The sequence below is a fragment of the Silurus meridionalis genome, chromosome 19 (genome assembly GCF_014805685.1).
Source record: "Silurus meridionalis isolate SWU-2019-XX chromosome 19, ASM1480568v1, whole genome shotgun sequence".
Lineage (NCBI taxonomy): Eukaryota > Metazoa > Chordata > Actinopteri > Siluriformes > Siluridae > Silurus > Silurus meridionalis.
This window is the reverse complement of record NC_060902.1, coordinates 4,946,817-4,967,262: the sequence shown is the minus strand read 5'-3', so window position 1 is coordinate 4,967,262 and position 20,446 is coordinate 4,946,817. Positions and strand designations below refer to the sequence as shown.

Sequence of the window (20,446 nt, the reverse complement as noted above, 5' to 3'; positions counted from 1 at the left end):
TCTGTGTATAAAAAAGGTACCTGATAATATTGAATGTTTTAGCATGAAAATCTTATCCATATCTTTTAACCTTATATTAATTTTAGATTCAGTCAACATAGTAAATAAACATTCAACCTCAAGCCCAATAAGAAATTAACATACATACAAAAAAAAAGATGCAGAACAGTTTCAGCCTTTAATCCACAAAAAAAGAATTGAGGAATATCAACTTATATTTGATAAACACAATATTTTTTATTATAAGTCCAAATCAAGTTCCAGTTGATATTCTTAAAATGGTTATTCCAGAAATACTTATAGCGAAATGTTATATATAGGGCAATGAATCAACCATCTGAAATATTTATAAATATATATTTTTTTATCTGTAATATCAGTATCGTTTATTAAGATAAAAAAAATTTCAAAAATTTAGTACATGTATGTTAACGGTGTACTGAATTCAATTCAAGGTCTAGTGACGTCATGACGCACAGTCATACGTCGGCACAAACCCCGCCCACCGGCGAGAGTGCGCGCGCGCGCGCACGCACACATACACACACATTTCCATTGTCCAAGATGGCGGCGTAGGTGCAGCGGTATACGATGCTCGTGTTTTCGTCGCGTTTTCAGCGCTCCCCTCGTTTTCCCTACACGGCGCGTTGATCGGTGCTCGGCAGCGCGTTTCGTTTCCCCCCGCTTCCACCCTCGGCTCAACCTCTTGATGTGCAACGCGCCGAAAACCGCGGACTTTGGCGTGCATCCGGTCTGCATTCTGTTTGGCTCGGGGTAAAAAAAAAAAAGTTTGGAGCATCCGAAAATGAAAAGGCAGGCCGAGCGGGACTCCAGTCCGAACCGAGCTCTTGCAAAACGGATACGGGAGAGAGAACGAGAGCGCGAAGGGAGCCGCAGGGAAGATGTTGCAGCGGTCAATCCGCCGCCGCCGCCACCGCTCGCGCTGCTTCTCGGAGAGAGCCGGAGCTACCAGAAGCAGCAGCAACAACAACAGCAGCAGCGCCCGCGGAGCCGCAGCGGCGAGCGGGAGAAGCCCCGTGCGCGGGAAGAGCGAGCAGGCCTCCTCCCGCGGCCTCCGTCCATCCTCCCGAAGAGCAAAGTCGCCATCGCGGACGCTCTGGCTAGCAGCAGAGGGGCGAGTGGCCTGGAGTACAAGACGCTGCTTATAAGTAACCTGGGCTCGCAGCTTTCCGACGAGCACGTGGAGGATGGACTGTTTCACGAGTTCAAGAAGTTCGGGGACGTCAGCGTGAAACTCTCGCACACGCCCGAACTGGGCCGGATCGCCTACGTGAATTTCCGGCAGCCGGAGAGCGCGCGGGAGGCGCGCCACGCCAAGGCCAGGATCGTGCTGTACGACCGCCCGCTCAAAATCGAGCCCATGTACATGCGGCGTCGCAGCCTCACGCCTCCCGACGTCGCCGCCTACGCGCCTCTGCACGGCCCGTATCCCTACAGGCAACGCTCTCTGTCCCCTGGGGCCAGCGCGATTCGGGACGTGCGAGCCAGACATTACGTGGATGCTCTGAGTTTGAGGGAACGTGAGCGCGTTTTGGACTATTACACCGCTTTGGAAGAGCGAACCCGTGCCTTCGCGTACCCCCTACCTGAGGAAGATTTAATGCCCGAGGATGACCAGCGCGCCACCAGAAACCTGTTCATTGGCAACCTCGACCACAACGTGTCCGAGGCCGAGCTGCGTCAAGGTTTTGACAAGTACGGCATCATCGAGGAAATTGTCATCAAGAGGCCTGCTCGTGGACAAGGCTGCGGTTACGGGTTCATCAAGTTCCAGAACCTGGACATGGCGCACAGAGCCAAAGTAGCCATGCAGGGACGTGTTTTTGGTGGAAACCAGGTAAAGATCGGCTATGGCAAGGCGAACCCTACTACACGCCTCTGGGTGGGCGGTTTAGGCCCTAACACCTCGCTGGCGGCTTTGGCGCGAGAATTCGACCGCTTCGGCAGCATTCGCACTATCGATTATATGAAAGGGGACAATTTCGCTTACATCCATTACGAGAGCCTGGATGCGGCCCAGGCGGCATGTGCACAGATGCGAGGTTTCCCTCTGGGCGGACGCAGGCTGCGTGTTGACTTCGCCAAAGCAGAGGAGACACGAGCGTACCCTCAGCAGTACGCGCCGCCCATCCCTCTGCCCCCACATTTTGATATTCTAGCCGAAAGCTTTCGCCACCGGAGCCTGGAGCGGGAAATCCGAGCACGAGCCCGCTCACCTTCCCATCCTCTTTATGCAGAAAGAGAACGAGAACGTGACCGAGCGGTTCCAGAACGAGACTGGAGTCCACCGAAAGGTACAGAGCGGAGAAGTAATCCAGAAGCTTTTGGTCGTACGAGAGCACGCAGTCGTAGCAAAGAGCGCTGGGCAAAAGGCTGGGAGGAAAGACGCAAACGTCGGAGTAGGAGTCGGAGCGCCACTCCTGCCGAACAGCACGAGGAAAGGGGGCGTTCTAGAGTTAAAGCAGTTCCTCCAAAAACTCCAGACGACAGTCCTGAACGAAATCGCGGCCGTCTCCCTGACTCCACGTCCGATCCGCATGACAACACGCCTGACAGCAGTCGCCATTCAAGCGACGAACGTCCGACACAGGACGCCCGGAAAGCTGCAGATCCCGAGCGCAACCATCGCAAAACCGACACAGAGCCAGATTCGCACTCCGAAAAGCCCAAAAGCGAACCCAAAAAGCCCAGCACGCTCTCCGAATACGCCCAAACCCTCAGCCGAGTGTGGCACGGTTCGCTTGTTCTAAAAAACAGTTGCTTTCCTACTAGCATGCATCTCCTCGACGGAGGAGCCAACTTCTTCCTTTCGCTTCTGAAGGACCAGACGGACAGCGGCAAAATCACACAGCTCAAGATCGCTCAGCGGCTGCGGCTCGACCAACCCAAGCTGGACGAAGTGAGTCGGCGAATCAGGCTGGGCGGTGCCGACGGCTACACCGTCCTCCTGGCTGTCCAGGGACCCATGGATCGCGACTCGCCTCCGCCCGACGGGCTTCAGAAGCGCTTCCTTCGCAACCTGGTGACCTACCTCAGGAGCAAACAAGCAGCTGGGGTCATCGGTCTTCCTTTAGGCGGCCCGAAAGAACGCGAGACAGGCGGGATGCTGTACGCGTTCCCACCTTGTGACTTCTCTCAGCAATACCTTCAGACTGTTCTCAAAACTTTGGGCAAAGTGGAGGAGGAGCATCTGGTTGTTGTGGTGGTTAAAGACTCGACTCAGCCCTAACCATGATCTACTGTTTTCTTTTGAAAACACACACTTTTAATTTTTTTTAAACAAACACTCCAAACTTTATGTTGCAGGTGAACAGCTGTGTTAATGGATTATGCTTGATATGCTTCCATTCAAAATTCGCCAAACCGTGAAGATCTAATGTTCTCATTACACACTATTTTAAAGCAACTTACTTTTTATTTCTTTGTTGTTGGTCTGTGTTTTTTGTTTTTTTTGTATACATGAGAATTTTGACAGACGGTTGCTTTTAAATTGTTGTTTTTATTTTTTATTATCGACTTTTAGTTCCTGATCTGCACCTCTTTTTCAGAGCGTTTTCCGAGGTTCCTCTCCAGCTAACTAAAACAAAGTTCTGACTCAAATTGATGCCTTTTCTTCCTCTTTTTTTGTTTTATGTTTTCAGTAGCTTCCTGACTCCTGTGCAATTTTAACAATGGTGTTTGTCTGTTTCGTTATCCTGACAGACCGTGTGCATTTTAGGACCAATTACAGGGAAGAGGGACGTTCTTCATGATGGGCATCTACCTCTGGAATGGTTTTAGATCATGTTTGTATTTTCCTTCCAACAGAATGTTTTTGGAAATATGTCTGACAAACGCACTCAGCATTACCACACAATGTTCAAGGAGAGATGCTGGTTGTAACATTCAACACTATTTTCTTGCCCTGGGGCGGGTGGGAGTGTAAACACTACGACGTGTGCATTAGTGTGACGTTAATGCAGAACGGTTTTAAGGTTCTTTTTACAGCCGAATGAAACCACAGCAAGCTATTTGTTGTATTTTAATTTTTTTTTTAAGAAAACATACACAAAAAAAAAAAAACAACCAAGCTGATATTCCAGTCGAACACTGTGCCAACAACTAGTTTTTTTGCGAATGATTCCAGTAATTCAACACTATTTCAATTGTTCGCTCACTTTGAAACTGTATTGGAACACATTCCTCATCCGATCTCCGACACTCCACTTGTTATACCATGTGCAGCTTTTATTATTATTTTGTTTTTTTTCTTTAGTTGTTTTCCACAATGTGTTTTGAATGATTTATGCTATGTATGGAGAAAAAAATACATGTAAGTAAACATTTCAAATTCTTGTTTTTAATCCCGTCTCCGCTCTCATGCTTTTTATTCCCAAACTCACGCAGCCTTGCTTCATAACCCGGATTACAGCGAATAACAAAAAAGCCGAATACCTGGAGGGTGCATTCAAAACGCACGTATCTCATCTCCAAAGCCACCTCGGCATGGAAGGTCAGCGGTAACCAGGCAACCCGCCTGCCAAGTCTGCAAGCAAGTCCTGAGAACAGAGGAGTGTAGAGCATCAGATTTGGTTTAGTATGACATTTCTTGGTCACTAGGTGGCAGTGCAGTCCCACAGTTGGACTTGGGGTTTAGTCCTGTTGGATTAGAGTGGGAATCGCTTCAGGCGCAGCAATGCGTATTAAACACCAAGCTAACCATCATACATTATTCAATCGCAAGGAATTAACATTTGACACTTAAATCCCCACAGCAGTTCACGTGTTCAGGATGTAGTAGGAGTGAAGCTCAAATCACAGCAATAAAAAAGAAATTTAATAAATAAAGGGTAATTTATTTGAATTAATAAATGGTTACTGAAGGTGAAAATCCACACCTTTAAATCCAAATAAATGAAGCAATAATATTTTATGGCTTTATTATAAATGTGTATAAAAAATCTTATTTTATTTGATCTAAAATGTCGAGTAGAAGTTTAAAAAAATATACTGGGCTTAAATTTATAAATTAAATAAAAATAAATAAAATTAATTACTTTTTAAACATACCTGGTTGGATACAATTATTTTGGTTGATTAATGTTAAATTGTGGATTTAATCTATAGTTTTTATAGTTATCATCTAATGCTTTTTTTTTTTATTTTGGGTATATTTCATATGTAGTCTTGTAGGATGTCTTTTCCAAAGTCAGGTAAAGCTTGTTCTTTTAATTCATTGTTTCTCAAAATGTATATTTCTTTTTTTCTAAATTTACTGCTGTGGTCATCACGGACAATCTTTTTTTTTTTTTTATTAAACTCATTGGACCTGTGCCAGATCAAAATTCATTAAAAAGGTTATATTATCCAGTTTTGAGATAAATCATTAGAAAAAAAAAATAGATGGAATAGCAACTGATGCAACATTTTGGTGTGTTTTACTACAAAATGAATTCTTGCCATCTTGTGCTGAATAAAACCAAACTGAATGAAGTAAAAATAACTATAAAATAACATGACCAATAACATGCAAGTATTGCAATATTAATTCATTTAATATTTTTACTAGATTACAGTAATTACATAAGTTAGATAAACCTGCAGCTACAAACTCTTTCCAGCCAGAGACATTCTTTAAAATTCTTTAATTCTCATATCTCTAAAATATTAATTTATTTGTACAACACTATATGACCAAAAGATTGTCAAAACCCAACTGTAAGGTTCGTATGTGCTTTGTAAATATTCCATTCCACATTCTTCCACTAGATGGCGTTTGCTTGTGAAAATTTCTGTTAAATCAGCCACAAGGGTGTTAGTAAAGTGAGGTAGTGATGTTGGGCGAGGATTCCCGAACTACAATCAGAATTCCTCCAAACGTGGTTAGAGCTCTATAACAGGCTGGATAAGATCCTCCACTCCAACCATACACCATATCTTCATGGAGCACTTTGTTGTGCACAGGGACATTGTCATGCTGGAGCAGGTTTGGGTTCAAAGTTCAAAGAAAATTTGTAATGCGAACACATCCAAAGAAATCTTATACAATTTGTGTGCTTCTAAATATGTTCGGAGGAGAACCAAACAATTGCTGGAATAGTCAGGCGTCCCAATACTTTTGTCCATATGGTGTATTTGTAAATGTTTATTAGACAAGGTGGAATAAATATACAAAATTGTGGATTGTGTATTTTTAACAAAAAATCTCAATGTAGAATTGTGCTGTTTTGACATTACAGCTCACAAATCATGTTAAATTGTACTTTCAAAAATATTGGAACGGTATCTCAAAATACTGTGGAAATGAATGGAAATTACAGCTTGGTGTTTTTTTTTTAGTTTGTTCTCACTCTTGGAAAGATGTATTTAATACGCTTCACTTTTGTTTGTGATAGATTTTATTATTGATAAGAACCATGAATTTAACAAATATCTGGCCTCATGATGTGTACACATTTGAAGAAATCAACAGAAAATTTAATCTCATAGATACTGTATGTACTTGTGTTTTTTTTTTTGTGTAAAAGTTAGCATTTCTTTTGTTCTCAATCATAGTGAATGTATTAAGATTACTAGACACGTCGTTCTGGAAAACTAAACACAAACATCAAAACCTGAATACATCATGGTTGATGGACAGCATTTGTTAAGGATTGTATAAATGAAAGTGTTTATTCTCCATTGAATCCTGTACTTTCAGACTGTAGAGTTTCATCCTGCAAATACACTGAAATCCTGAACAAGACAAGACCTCTATTTTTATTTTTTCTCCATTTCTTCTTTTTTTTCTAAACAGTTCAGAAGATGAAAGTTATTGGAGGCTGTTACCGGAGGTATTTTTCTGACCCGTGGGAACCAAATATGTCTAAACAGAAAACACAAACTTCAATCACTTTGTGATAATTAGGCCAAGTGGAAAACCCAGTGCGTGGTGTTCTCACCTTCGTTATTTTTGGAGATTCTTGTGAAAGCAGATATTTATTGTTCTGTTTTCCTCAGAAGACACTAATGAAGCACAATAGCTGCCAGATGATTAGCTGTCAATCTCTTCGCATGATTAAGTTGCACTTTGTCTTTTTGTTTTTCGCACCAGACTCGGGCACGGTTAATAGTAGCGAAAGCCCATTCCTTCCTGTCTTGCTGCCAAGGTCCAGCGTCTCGCTTAGTCATGAGTGACACGTTCATTAAAAGAGCGCATTGCTTGAGTCTAAGTAGGCAGGTAATTCTAGAGATACTCAGTATAGCATTAGTTTTTTTTTGGTTTTTTTGTTTGCTCTAGTCTGTGGATGCATTCCAGTCACATGAACAAACAAAAAAAGGCAAAGAATCGCTGGATAAGCTGCTTCAGAATCCCTCACTAGACAAACTGAATAGTGTCACGGTTAGTTCTGCTCCTGGAAAACACTGATGTTCTAGCTAGCTATATATATATATATATATATATATATATATATGTATATATATATGTATATGTATATGTATATATATATATGTATATATATATATATATATATATATATATATATATATATATATATATATATATATATATATATATATATATGTATATATATGTATATGTATATGTATATATATATATATATATATATATATATATATATATATATATATATATATATATATATATATATATATATATATATTTCTAAAGCTCTTTATACACTGATAAATGAACATTTAAAATCAAATTGGCATAGACTACCAAGCCATGCTGGAGTAGAGCATTCTGCCTAGTGTTCATTTCAAGTGCAGTTCATGGTTCCTCCAACAGGATAATGACCCAACACACACACCCCCAAACACACAAGCACCCAAAAATGGCTAAAAACATTCTAAAATGGCCTTCTATAAACCCAGATCTGAATCCTAGTGAACATCTATGGAAAGAGTTAAAATATGAGGTCTGGAGACGCCATCCTTCAAAGCTGAAGAGTGAAGAGTGAGCCAGACTACCTGTAATTTTATTTTTATTTGTATAGCGCTTTTAACAATAAACATTATTTATCACAGATAATGTGGTGATTAAAAGTGAATATGTTCTTTATAAATAAGTTTGTCCCGATGAGAGAGGGCCGGTGGCAACTGTGGTGAAGGAAAAACTCCCCGAGATGGTATAAGGAAGAAACCTTGAGAGGAACCAGACTCAAGAGGGAACCCATCCTCATCTGGGTGGCACTGAATGTCCATTTATAGCAGATAAACCATGTTGTGGGGTACAGTGATGGTGATCAGAAGCGAACTGTAGTCCTGAGTCAATGTAGCAGACTGTTGACAATAACTACAGTCCAAATCCATCCTCAAAGCTCCCGTTCTTACTCCAGAAATCCGGAATTCCGAAATAGGTGCAGAAATCTCATTGAGAGCTACAGAAATCACTTGTTTGCATCGATTGCCTCTAAAGGTTGCTCAAGTCGTATCATTCGATGCGATGTTCATTTATTATTGAATCACTATTATGACTTTGTACGCTTGTGATTAATGTCTTGTTTTCTTAATTTATCTTATAGGCTGCTTGGAGGATTCCCAAAGTAAGAATTTCATTGTGTTGTGTAACAGACTGTGCATATGACAATTAACTCTCAAATCTTGAATCTAATAAGATTTTGTTGAATCAAATCCGTCTGAATTTTTTCGTATTAAACCAAAAGACAATGATGGACACCCAGTTATTTTGTCCAATTTAAGTTATTTCAGAGAAAATTGTGGGTTGCGTTTTTATTTTTGGAGGTATACCAACAAATTGCAAAACAGTCCTGGACCTGGAATTTAATTTACATTTCTATGTTTCTTGTAGACCCTAGTGCAGTCCTTAAAAATATTTTTTGCTCAGACTTAAAAAAAAAAAAAATATATATATATATATATATATATATATATATATATATATATATATATATATATATATATATATTTATATTTATATTATATATATTTTTTTACCAACATCATTTAACTGTGAATACATAAATAAAAAAGAATAATAAAGTTAAAAAAAAAAGTATAAAAAAATTACTTCCAACCCCAACATACCACACTGGCTAATGAAACCATTTCTGTTCATCAAAACAATCACAAGTTATCAGATTTATTCATAAATCCAGGTTAATCCTTAAGAGAACCACAATCTAGAAATCAAAGCATAATTTCTGGAAAGCCTTCAATAAATTGTATGTAAAACACAACCTAATGCATTTTGCTTTTTGTGCATGCGTGCGTGCGTGTGTGTGTGTGTGTGTGTGTGAGAGAGAGAAAAAGATCTAATGTGGCAATCTGTCTCTCAGAAGTTAAATGTCTTTAACAGGTTCCGATTCCGATCTAAACACATTCCAGTGCTTTGGCATGGATAAATATAGACGCCAACTAGTCTTCAAATGTGATATGTAAAGAGCTATAAACATGCGAGAAGAATGTATAGTAGGTCAAATTTGAGTTAGATTCATCGTGGTCTACTATTGGGATGAAAAAGAACAGAATTAGTCAAAACTTAGTCTAAGCTGGTAAAAATCACACCACAATAGCACCAGTGGTGGACAGTAATGAGGTAAATGTATTTCGTTTCTGTACATAAGTAGCTTTTTTTAGTATCTGTACTTTACTGAAGTATTTCCATTTGGGGACACTTTAACTTCTCTACATTTATAAGTCAAGTATCTTACTTTTTACTCAACGACATTTAGCAAAATCTTACATTCTTTTTTATTTATGAGTGAATAAAAACTTGCTCAAACACACAGCAATCCACCGATCATTCAGGGTCGAGTTCGCGCTCTGTTTTAAACTGTTCAGCATCAGTTCAACAGCAAGCAGAACGTTTTACGAATATTTTTAATAAATAATTAAATAAACAATTTTTTGGAGTAGTTGTAAAGAAGGTTTTGGGCTCATGATAATTGTAAGAGATATAAATTCGGCGTTTGACTCATTAATATCATTTTAGTGATAGATCGGTGCGCTGAGAGAAACATTAGTCTTTTTACATAAACTGAGTTGATTAAGCAAAGAGAAAAAAATGATAAGAGGAACATTATAACAATAATAAATGGTTCCCTGGTGGTCTAGTGGTTAGGATGCGGCGCTCTCACCGCTGCGGCTCGGGTTCGATCCCCGGTCAGGGAACCAACCCCAGCCATTAGGGTTGCACAAGCCTTAGTAACGGTCCCAAGCCTGGATAAATGGGAGGGTTGCGTTAGGAAGGGCATCCAGCGTAAAAACGTGCCAAATAAACATGCGGATGGTCCTCTGTGGCGCCCCCTAATGGGAGAAGCCTAAAGAAAACTATAACAATAATAAATCATAGTACTTTGGATACTTAAGTACATGAAGGGAAATATTTTTGTACTTTTACTCACGTGAATGTTTAAAGAGAGCACTTTTACTGGAGTGATATTTTACCTCGTGTATCTCTGCTTTAACTCAAGTATATGGTTTGTGTACATCATCCACCGCTGAAAGCAAGTGCTGCCATTATTTATTAACATCATGATCATGTGTGTGTTTATGTCCCAGAATTCAGACTCGATTTTTTGAGTAGCATTTCAATGCACTTTTCCATTTTTCCCCAATATTTTTCTTTCAAATTCTTAATATAAGAATTCAAGCAGCGTTAAATTCAGCCCAAACCTCACACACCTGCTCCAGCTAATTGAAGCCTTTATTAGCTTCAGCGTATTAAAGTCTGGTGTCCTGGAGCTAAACGCTTGGGATGTTTTGCTAAAAGTCTAAAAAAAAAAAATCATATGCCCTTCGTTTCCCAAAAAGAAGGTGCAATCTGATTTTTCCCTACTGCTCATTCTAACAACTGAGTTTCTGCTACTGATTCTACATTGATGCTGCAGCCATGGTGTCATAAATCCACTTAAACACTGGGAAAAGTCTAATACATTATATCAGTGTAGGTTTATATAATATACTAAGTGCTGAAGGTGTTCTTATAACATCATTCATTATGCCTGATAGTGTTTTATTCCTCTTATTTCAAAGCAATTGGCCAACAATGCATTTAAATGTAGATTTTGTTATACTATATGTTTAATGTTGTAGAACAGACAGGAACAAGTTACTTCATCGATCATTGCTGCATATAAATGTTGGAGTTTTTCCTCACTGACATCACTTCTCTTTTTTTTTGTTTTTTTTATTATAATATAAAATATTGTGTTTAGTGTGAAATTAACACCAAAACACATTTCTTCTGAAAATCTCACCTGCATACCTCTGCTAGAGTTTTTGTGAACATGTACTTTTCTCTCTGTGGACTAGGATTCTTTTAGCAATATTAAAACAAAAATTCTTCCATACGGCTTTCTCATGTTGTTGGATACACCCATAGTACATTTACAATATTCTGTTTTTGAGTTACATTGTGAAATTCGGGTGAATTTTGGGTTTCTTCCACCCAGAAATGGCAAAGTTTTAAATGTGTATGACTTCAGCAAGGGGACAGAGAGACAACGGTATAAAAAGGAAGGTTTTCAGTAATATTTCATTCTTTTCACTTTGCCTTAACATGTTGTTCCAGATTTAGACATAATGTAATTATATTCTTCTTCTTCTTCTTGCGGCTTCTCCATCAGGGGTCGCCACATGGGACCATCTGTCTCCATACCCCCTGTCCTCCACATCTGCCTCTTTCAACTCAACTACCCGCATGTCTTCCCTCACCACATCCATAAACCTCCTCCTTGCCTTCCTCTTACCTTCTTCCTGACGTCTCCATCCTCAGCATCCTCCTACCGATATACCCCATGTCCCTCCTCTGCACATGTCCAAACCATCTCAATCTTGCCTCCCTTACCTTGTCTCCAAAACGTCCAACATGTGCTGTCCCTCTAATAAACTCATTTCTAATCCTGTCCATCGTCGTCACTCCCAACGAAAACCTCAACATCTTCAGCTCTGCTACCTCCAGCTCCACCTCCTGTCTTTTACTCAATGCCACTGTCTCTTAACCATACAACATCTCAGGTCTCACCACAGTCCTATAAACTTTCTAAACTTTATCATAATCACTCCTGCCACTCTTCTCCACCCACTCCACCCTGACATAATGTAATATAATAATGATAATAATAATAATTAAACAATAAGCCCAGCTTAAATATTTAGCTTTTAATGGTGGCACGAAATCATTGGGGACAGGGGACAAGGGACAAGACATGAGAAACTTCGCTTATATTTTCCTCTTTGTACGCAAAAGTAAAATCATGATTATGATTTTAAAATGTGTGTGGGGGCGGGGAATAAATCACATCTGGATGTACAAAATTACCAAAAATACCTTCTGGGACAATTCTTTTCTTAAAGGTTATTAATTATTTGATTATCTGCCACACCTGATGCCGATCATCAGGGACCCGAAGACAAGCTCAGAAATGCATTTTGAGTATGGCGTATTTTAATTGCTCAGGACTACATCTTTCTTAAGGCATCATGACTCTTTTATTCCGATATAGTTTGTAATGTATTTTTCCAATGGATTCTATAAATTCCTTTTTACAGCATGTTGCCGAAGCAGCGTGTTTTCTGTGACCTGTATATGTCCGATTGACTTAGTGCACACCACTGCACCTGCACCGGACAATCCCTCCACTTCAACACTGCAAATTCAACACAAAAATATTTCCAATTAAGTGTTTCAATGAGCTGAAAATCAGTGAAATACTGTTTCACCTGATATTGATCATCACGACTTAACTGATCAGGGAAACAGTTAAACACATTGTTAGATAAGAATCATAACTCCATTTAAGTATTCCATTTTATCTTTTTATCCTATATGACGAGGGGCAAAATCTTAACACATTGTATGCGATCAGTGCCGTCTCTATCATACGATGAATCTCTACTTTATTGTTTTGCTCTTAAAACTCTTAAAACTCTGTTTACCCTGGATTGATGGTGTGGCTGCTGGTGGTCTCATAGGAATGGTCACGTGTATATATTTGTAAGTGTGTGTGTGTACATGCACATAGAAGTTCCTCCTAGCAGCCCATCGACCCAGAGCACTCACTGTAATCATCCTTGTGCTCTTAAAGCGCAGGAAATGGACGCCAAAAGTAATGAAATATTAATGTGTGTGTGTGTGTGTGTGTGTGGGGTTCCATTGAAATCCATTAAAGAGTACAAAAATCAATTGAACGTTGCCCTGCACCATCAGAGAAGGGAACCAGATCCGGACAGACGAGCCCACTCTTATCTCCCCTTACCTCCATGTCGATTGTAACAAAGAACACACACACACAGAGCAACCATTAGCTCCGGCCGTCCAATGCAGCGGTGCTCATGGAATTGTTCCCTGATGTAGCTTCTGAAAACCTATAAAAACTGCCCAATATTACGCAATAGCGGCAACGTCTGTTGTTCTGTTGAAGCTAAAATAGTACATGCGTGTCTGTTCCAGTGCTTCCTCATGATTCAATGCAAATTTAGCTTGCTATACTTAGACTGTTTCAGGTATATATATATATACCTCCATGGTTGGCAACATATCAGGGTTTAAATGACACCAGCTTTTTTTCCCTAAAGAGTTTACTCTATTATTGGTTTATGTAATATAAAATGTCTATTTGACTGATCTGATTTAATGTGTAAAAAGATCAGCATTATCATAGCTAAATGGTACAAACTCACCATTTTAGGTCAATAGGAGCACAATTATGTAATAGCTACGAATGTAGAGCCGTATGAGTGATGAGAAGGTGAGGGACTTTGCTGCTTTGTCTTGAAGGTCCAGTATTTTCCACTCTGTATCTGGATAATTATATCTGTATATAATTGTGAATTCACTGTATATTCTAGATCTTCATATCTATATATCATCTGTATATATATTGTGTATAGCTTTAGTACAGTTGTACATACAGTGTGCATATTCCATATTTTCAATTTGACCACCATCTATCTATCTATCTATCTATCTATCTATCTATCTATCTATCTATCTATCTATCTATCTATCTATCTATCTATCTCCATCTATCTATCTATCTATCTATCTATCTATCTATCTATCTATCTATCTATCTATCTATCTATCTATCTATCTATCCTTCCATCTCTATCTATCTATCTATCTATCTATCTATCTATCTATCTATCTATCTATCTATCTATCTATCATCTATCTATCTATCCATCCATCCTTCCATCTCTATCTATCTATCTATCTATCTATCTATCTATCTATCTATCTATCTATCTATCTATCTATCTATCTATCTATCTATCTATCTATCTATCTATCATCTATCTATCCTTCCATCTCTATCTATCTATCTATCTATCTATCTATCTATCTATCTATCTATCTATCTATCTATCTATCTATCTATCCTTCCATCTCTATCTATCTATCTATCTATCTATCTATCTATCTATCTATCTATCTATCTATCTATCTATCTATCTATCATCTATCTATCTATCTATCCTTCCATCTCTATCTATCTATCTATCTATCTATCTATCTATCTATCTATCTATCTATCTATCTATCTATCTATCTATCTATCTATCTATCTATCTATCCTTCCATCTCTATCTATCTATCTATCTATCTATCTATCTATCTATCTATCTATCTATCTATCTATCTATCTATCTATCTATCTATCTATCTATCCATCCTTCCATCTCTATCTATCTATCTATCTATCTATCTATCTATCTATCTATCTATCTATCTATCTATCTATCTATCTATCTATCTATCTATCTATCACAAATATAGAACACAATTTTTACATCATGCATCGACAAAGTGTTAATTTCTTGTAGGGATTCCTAAGATTACCCGCGTGTTTTCTTGATCACATCGAGCAATATTCTAAGTATGATTCTAAGTATGATTTTTTTTTATACATGATGTAGATTGAGATAACGAGGTTGTTGGAAAGTCTAATTTATTCCACAAGCAGGGATAACACCAGTGCTGCCAGTGCACACATATGAGTGCACACACAATATGTAGGACACAGGAGTATCATTAACTATGTGCAAAGCTCAGCAAAACTGCAGATGAGTTTAGAGTGTAACGGTCATGCATGCACGAGTGTGCGCAGGCGCACATGCACAATATAGCTTTCATCACTTTTGCACATCCTCAGAATTGATCAAAAGCCTTCATGTAGTGCAATACCGAAGCATATAGTGGGGGCAGTGTAGTACCATGTGACACAAACCAAAAGTGTCTCGAACCACTTACTGTAGACTGTTATAAAGTACTAACACTGACTGAATTCAACCTATTACATAAAAAAATATCTTTCTTAGTTTTTAAACTAAGAAGTGTAAACTAAAGTGTAGTAATGTAAGGTCAAGAGTTTGTCTATTTAAGACTTGGCTCATGAGGACAATCAAGATGGTGATGGAAGCAAAGCTAGTTAGTGTGTTTAACAGCACTGTGCTGGGAATTGAAAGCTAAACAATTAACAGTTTATATAACAGTTTATTATATAATGAACTTCAAAACCAGATTTATAGGGATTTTGCTAATTAGAGGATGTTGCTTTTAATTCCCTGGATGTACATAAAGTATGCAGGAATGTACATGAGCAATGTTGATTCCGTTGATGCACTCAAAGGCATTTAATCACGTTGAACTGGCCTTTAAGGATCCTCTTTCTTTTGGGAGAAAATAGAAGCTTCTTTGTTGAAGCCTACAGCAGAAACACCATTGGACTAAACCTAAAACAAGACTAAAACATTGGAAACAAAGATCATTCAAGTTAAATTTGTTCTTCAAGTTCAGATATGAGTAAAATTCAGAACTGAGGCTTAGTAGCAAGTTCCAGTATTTATAGCTATAAATCAAAGTTTACTAAAGTGAACATAAACATGTTGGATGTTACTTGATTTTATGTACTGAATTAACATTTAATGTGTGCAAAACACTAAAATAGAGGAAGTTGTACACTCAAAAAAAGGGTTCATTCAGAAATTGATTAGTTCTTTGGCATATAATTACCCACTAGATGTTTCTGTATACGCTACTGGTGTAACGGTACACAAAATTAATGTTTTGGGAACATACCCCGTTTTTTTAAAGTCGTGGTTTGGTTAAATTTTAGTTAAATATAATTTTTTAAATCATGTTGTTTATTATTACCCATTGTGAGCATTAACAGTTTACAATTTTGAACAATTTTAAATAAAATACCTGCTTGGTTTAAATAAAAAATATAATATTTACAAATAAAATTAATCAAATCAGATTTTGTTCTATGTAGGTAAAAAATCGTTGACTTCCAGTTATGGCCCACGTTTTTATGACTGTCTAGCAAAATGGAGCTATACACAATTAAATAAATGTAATAAAAAAAGTATATTGCATTAATTAGATTTATTCTATTTTATTTACATTTGGTACATTTGGCATTCGGTACACAAGTGCACTGTAACCGAATTCCTCTACTGAAATGGTTTTATACAAACAAGTGTCCCGTTACACCCCTAGTACATGCAGAACCCTATATAAGGGGTCTCCAAAAATTTGTACATTGTCAGAGACCCCTCATATAGGGGTTTAGGGTTGTTTCAAGTATATACTTAAGGATCGTCTGGAGGGGCGTGTGCGTGTTTGTACATGCACAACAATAATTTAATAACTTTGGGGAAAATGTAAAATGCAGATAAAAACAATGCAATGATTTGCAAATCTCATAAACCCATATTTTAAATGTCTAAACAAATTTTAAATGTCTAAAACGAGGAAAGGTACCATTTAAGGAAAAATAAAGTAGTTTTCAATTTGATAGCTGCAACATGTCTCAGAAAAAATTGGGACAGGGCCATGTTTACCACTGTAGAACATCCCCAATACATCTGGGAACAGTCCATGTGGAAACTGAGGAAACCAGTTGCTAGAGTTTTGGGACGAGAACCCAAACTCATCTACTAGCAAGCTGTGTTACTGTAATAGATACAATATGAAGTTTGGTTTCTTGCTAAAATTCACAGGAACCATATGTTGCTCTAAAGTGTGTATATACTGTACGTTTCAGCATTGATGATGCTTTGCAGATGTTGAATAACCTTATTTTTTCTTCTAAATAATATATTTAATCAGTTAAACCTTTGTTTTCTATGTTTTTCTTTGTTGTCTATGTCAATAGAATATGGGTTTGAGATTAGCAAATCATTGTATTCCATATTTTAGTTTTTGTTTTACACAGCATCCCAAATTTTATACTTTACATATATTCACAAAATGCACAATAAGTAAATAAGCCCGGTACTTGTTCATGACTCAGTGATTGGGGACCTCGGCCATATATGAAACTTCCTGGTAGTTTTTTCATTGAGGTAAATTTGTTAACAGTAGATTCTTGAAACCATTTTCTACTAGTTTAGAAGTTCATTTTAATCATTATGTTTATAAAACCCCAAACTCCCAGAAAATCCTCTGTTGGGTCCTTTAGCAATACCTTTATCTATCAACTGGATTTTATTGTCTCACTTTGAATGTGTCCTCAAAAAGGCATTATATAATTACAATTAAACATTCAAGTATTGCATAAATTAATATAGCAACTTTTGCTGCTTTGTCAGTGCATAAAACTCTGCTTCCAAGAAGGCTTTGGTGCAAAGGCGGCCCAAAGACCCAAAGCTGGGTGGATGATGTCAACAGAGGCTCTGTGGAGCCTGAGCATTACGTCCTGTCTGGCATGATGGCAGCTGAGCGGCTTTGGGGTCTCGGGGCGTATTTGTGACATACATAACATTTCAGGGCAATGCTACATGCCTACAAAATAAAGCTCCCTCTCGCTGAGAGTCGGAGAGAAAGAGAGAGAGAGAGAGAGAGTGAGAGAGAGAGACCTTGCTAAAAGCACAAGGGGTCTGTTTTAAGGTGTGCATTTTTAAACTACAAACTGAACCCAAGCTCAGGCAGCTCAATCCGGCGTACTCTTTATTCTATAAATGAGACCCCTTTTTCTTTGACTATGGATGTTTTAACAATAGTCCTTGATTGCGTGAGTCACAATTGAGACTGAAAACTCGAGTGAACGAAACAGAAAGCTTAAAAAACTGATATTAAGATGCACTGTAGCGACAAGAAGAGCGAAGGTGGGGAATTTGATGGCATTTGGTCAAAGTTAATGGAAATGTAAATATTTTATATCTTTATTTATAATTTAAAAAATTGATACAACCTGGGACATTGATAATTGGGAGCTAAGTATATGTAATGTTATATAACAATGATTGTGTTATCTGCATGAGGAACATGACTGCATCATAAATTATATATATTTTCTTTTTCTCATATATATCTTCATATATTTTATATAGATTATACCCTTTATTTATCTGCCTTCTTTTTTTTCTTGGTTTATTTTTTCTCCCATCCTATTCCCTCATGCCGGACCATCGTATAAAGCATTTCACTGCATGTCGTACTCTGTATGTATGTGTATGTGACAATAAAACTCATTGGTCACATGTACAATTCAAGTTTATTTTGTCTTTTTTTTTTATTTTATAAGAGCTGTTGCAGAAGTACTGCAGTGAAAACCTTTAACACTTGCAGTTTATGTACTCAAATTGCTTCTGAAGAATGTTTTGCACAATTTTGGAACTCAGATGTGGAACACCGTGTGGTGGAAAATGGTGCACCTTGGCACTGTATGCTACCAAAATGATGAAAGCCTTTCTTGTCTAACATAAAAACATTCGTGGAAACCAATGTTCTTTATCCATTACTTGTTTTGAGAGCATATAATTAGCCAAATTTAGATGAATTGGAACAAGTTAAAGCAACTTTTTTAAATAAGTGTCTCTTACTTTTATACAGTATCTCACAAAAGTGAGTACGCCACATTTTAGCAACCATTTTAGTAGGGACAAATCTTCTCAAGGGACAAAACTATAGAAATAAAACTTTGTAAAAGGTCAATGTGCAGCTTTGTATAGCAGTAGAGATTTACTGTCCTTTGATAATAACCCAACATACAGCCATTTTTGTCAAAATAGCAACACAAGTAAGTACACCCCAAGTGCTAACAGCTGTATGTTGTGTAACCATGCAAAGCCACATGTCCTATTCATCATGTTCATGTTTTTGTCTGCTCGACAGGACCATAAAAATTTGTGTACAGGTAGTCGGCGACTTAGAGTAGGCTATATATACACAGTACTGCGAAATGATGCCGGAAGCTGGTAAAAAAAAAATGTACGCCGCAGCTAGCGATTGTGGTCGTAAAGTCGAATGGTCGTAAGTTGCATAGGTTGTAAGTCGATGACTACCTGTACCTTGTATTAGAGGAGTTAAAATCTGGTGCTTTGAGTACAAGTCTCTCATACTGACCACTGGATGTTCAACATGGCACCTCATGGCAAATACTCTCTGAGGATATAAGAATTTGAATTGTTGGCCTTGGCTATAAAAAGATCAGTAACACCCTGAAACTGAGTTACAGTACAGTGGTCAGGGTCATACAGAGGTTTTTCAAGCCGGGTTCCACTCGAAACAGACCTTGTAAAGGTCGATCAAAAAAGTTGAGTCATTATGCTGTGTGTCAGGTGCAGAAGCTGCTTCAAAAAAACAGACACGAGTGCTGCCAGCATTGTTTTAGAGGTTGCAAAAGCGAAGGTCTGCTTGTCAGTGCTCAGACTATACGCCGCACACTGCAACAAGTCGGTTTAAATGGTCGTCATCTCAGAAGGAAGCCTCTTCTGAATCTGGCTCACAAGACAGCCCGCAAACAGTTTGCTGAAGAAACCTGTCCAAGAGCATAAATTACATGTCACATGTCCTGTGGTCTGATAAGACTAAGATAAACCTGTTTGGCTCAGATGGTGTCCAGCATGTGTGGTGACACCCTGGTGAGGAGAACCAAGATAATTGTGTTTTGCCTACAGTCCAGCATGGTGGTGGTAGCATCATGGTCTGGGGCTGCTTGAGTGCTTCTGTAACTGGGAAGCCGCAGTTTTCTAACTTAAAAACGACCCCATACACACCGCCAAGATGACAACTGCCTTGCTGAGAAAGCTGAAGGTGATGGAGTGGCCAAGTATGTCTCCAGACCTAATCCCTATTGAGCACCTGTGGGGCATGGTGAAATCCATGCCCAGGAGGATTAAGGCAGTTATATATAACAATGGTGCTCACACAAAATATTGACACTTTGTACACATTTTTGACATTCACTTAGGGTGTACTCACTTTTCAATTTAAATTTTGACGATAATGGCTGTATGTTGTTATTTTTAGAGGACAGTAAATCTGTACTGCTATACAAGCTGCACATTGACTACTCTAAAATACAGGTTTCATTTGTATAGTATTGTCCCTTGAGAACATATAATAAAATGGTTGCTGAGATGTAAGGGGTGTACACACTTTTATATTATACTGTATAATATACACTGGTTATACAAAATGATACAGTCCCATTAAAAAAGCAAGTTTTTGTGAGGTAAAAAATGA

General features: G+C 38.2%; 1 protein-coding gene across 1 annotated transcript; it reads left to right on the top strand.

Annotated features, from left to right (window-relative positions):
- Nucleotides 1–239: 239 nt before the first annotated feature.
- rbm15b (RNA binding motif protein 15B) lies at nt 240–4,364 on the top strand. Its single transcript, XM_046875601.1, has one exon. The coding sequence runs from the start codon at nt 806–808 to the stop codon at nt 3,248–3,250; it is 2,445 nt and encodes an 814-aa protein (XP_046731557.1). The 5' UTR covers nt 240–805; the 3' UTR covers nt 3,251–4,364.
- Nucleotides 4,365–20,446: the final 16,082 nt, after the last annotated feature.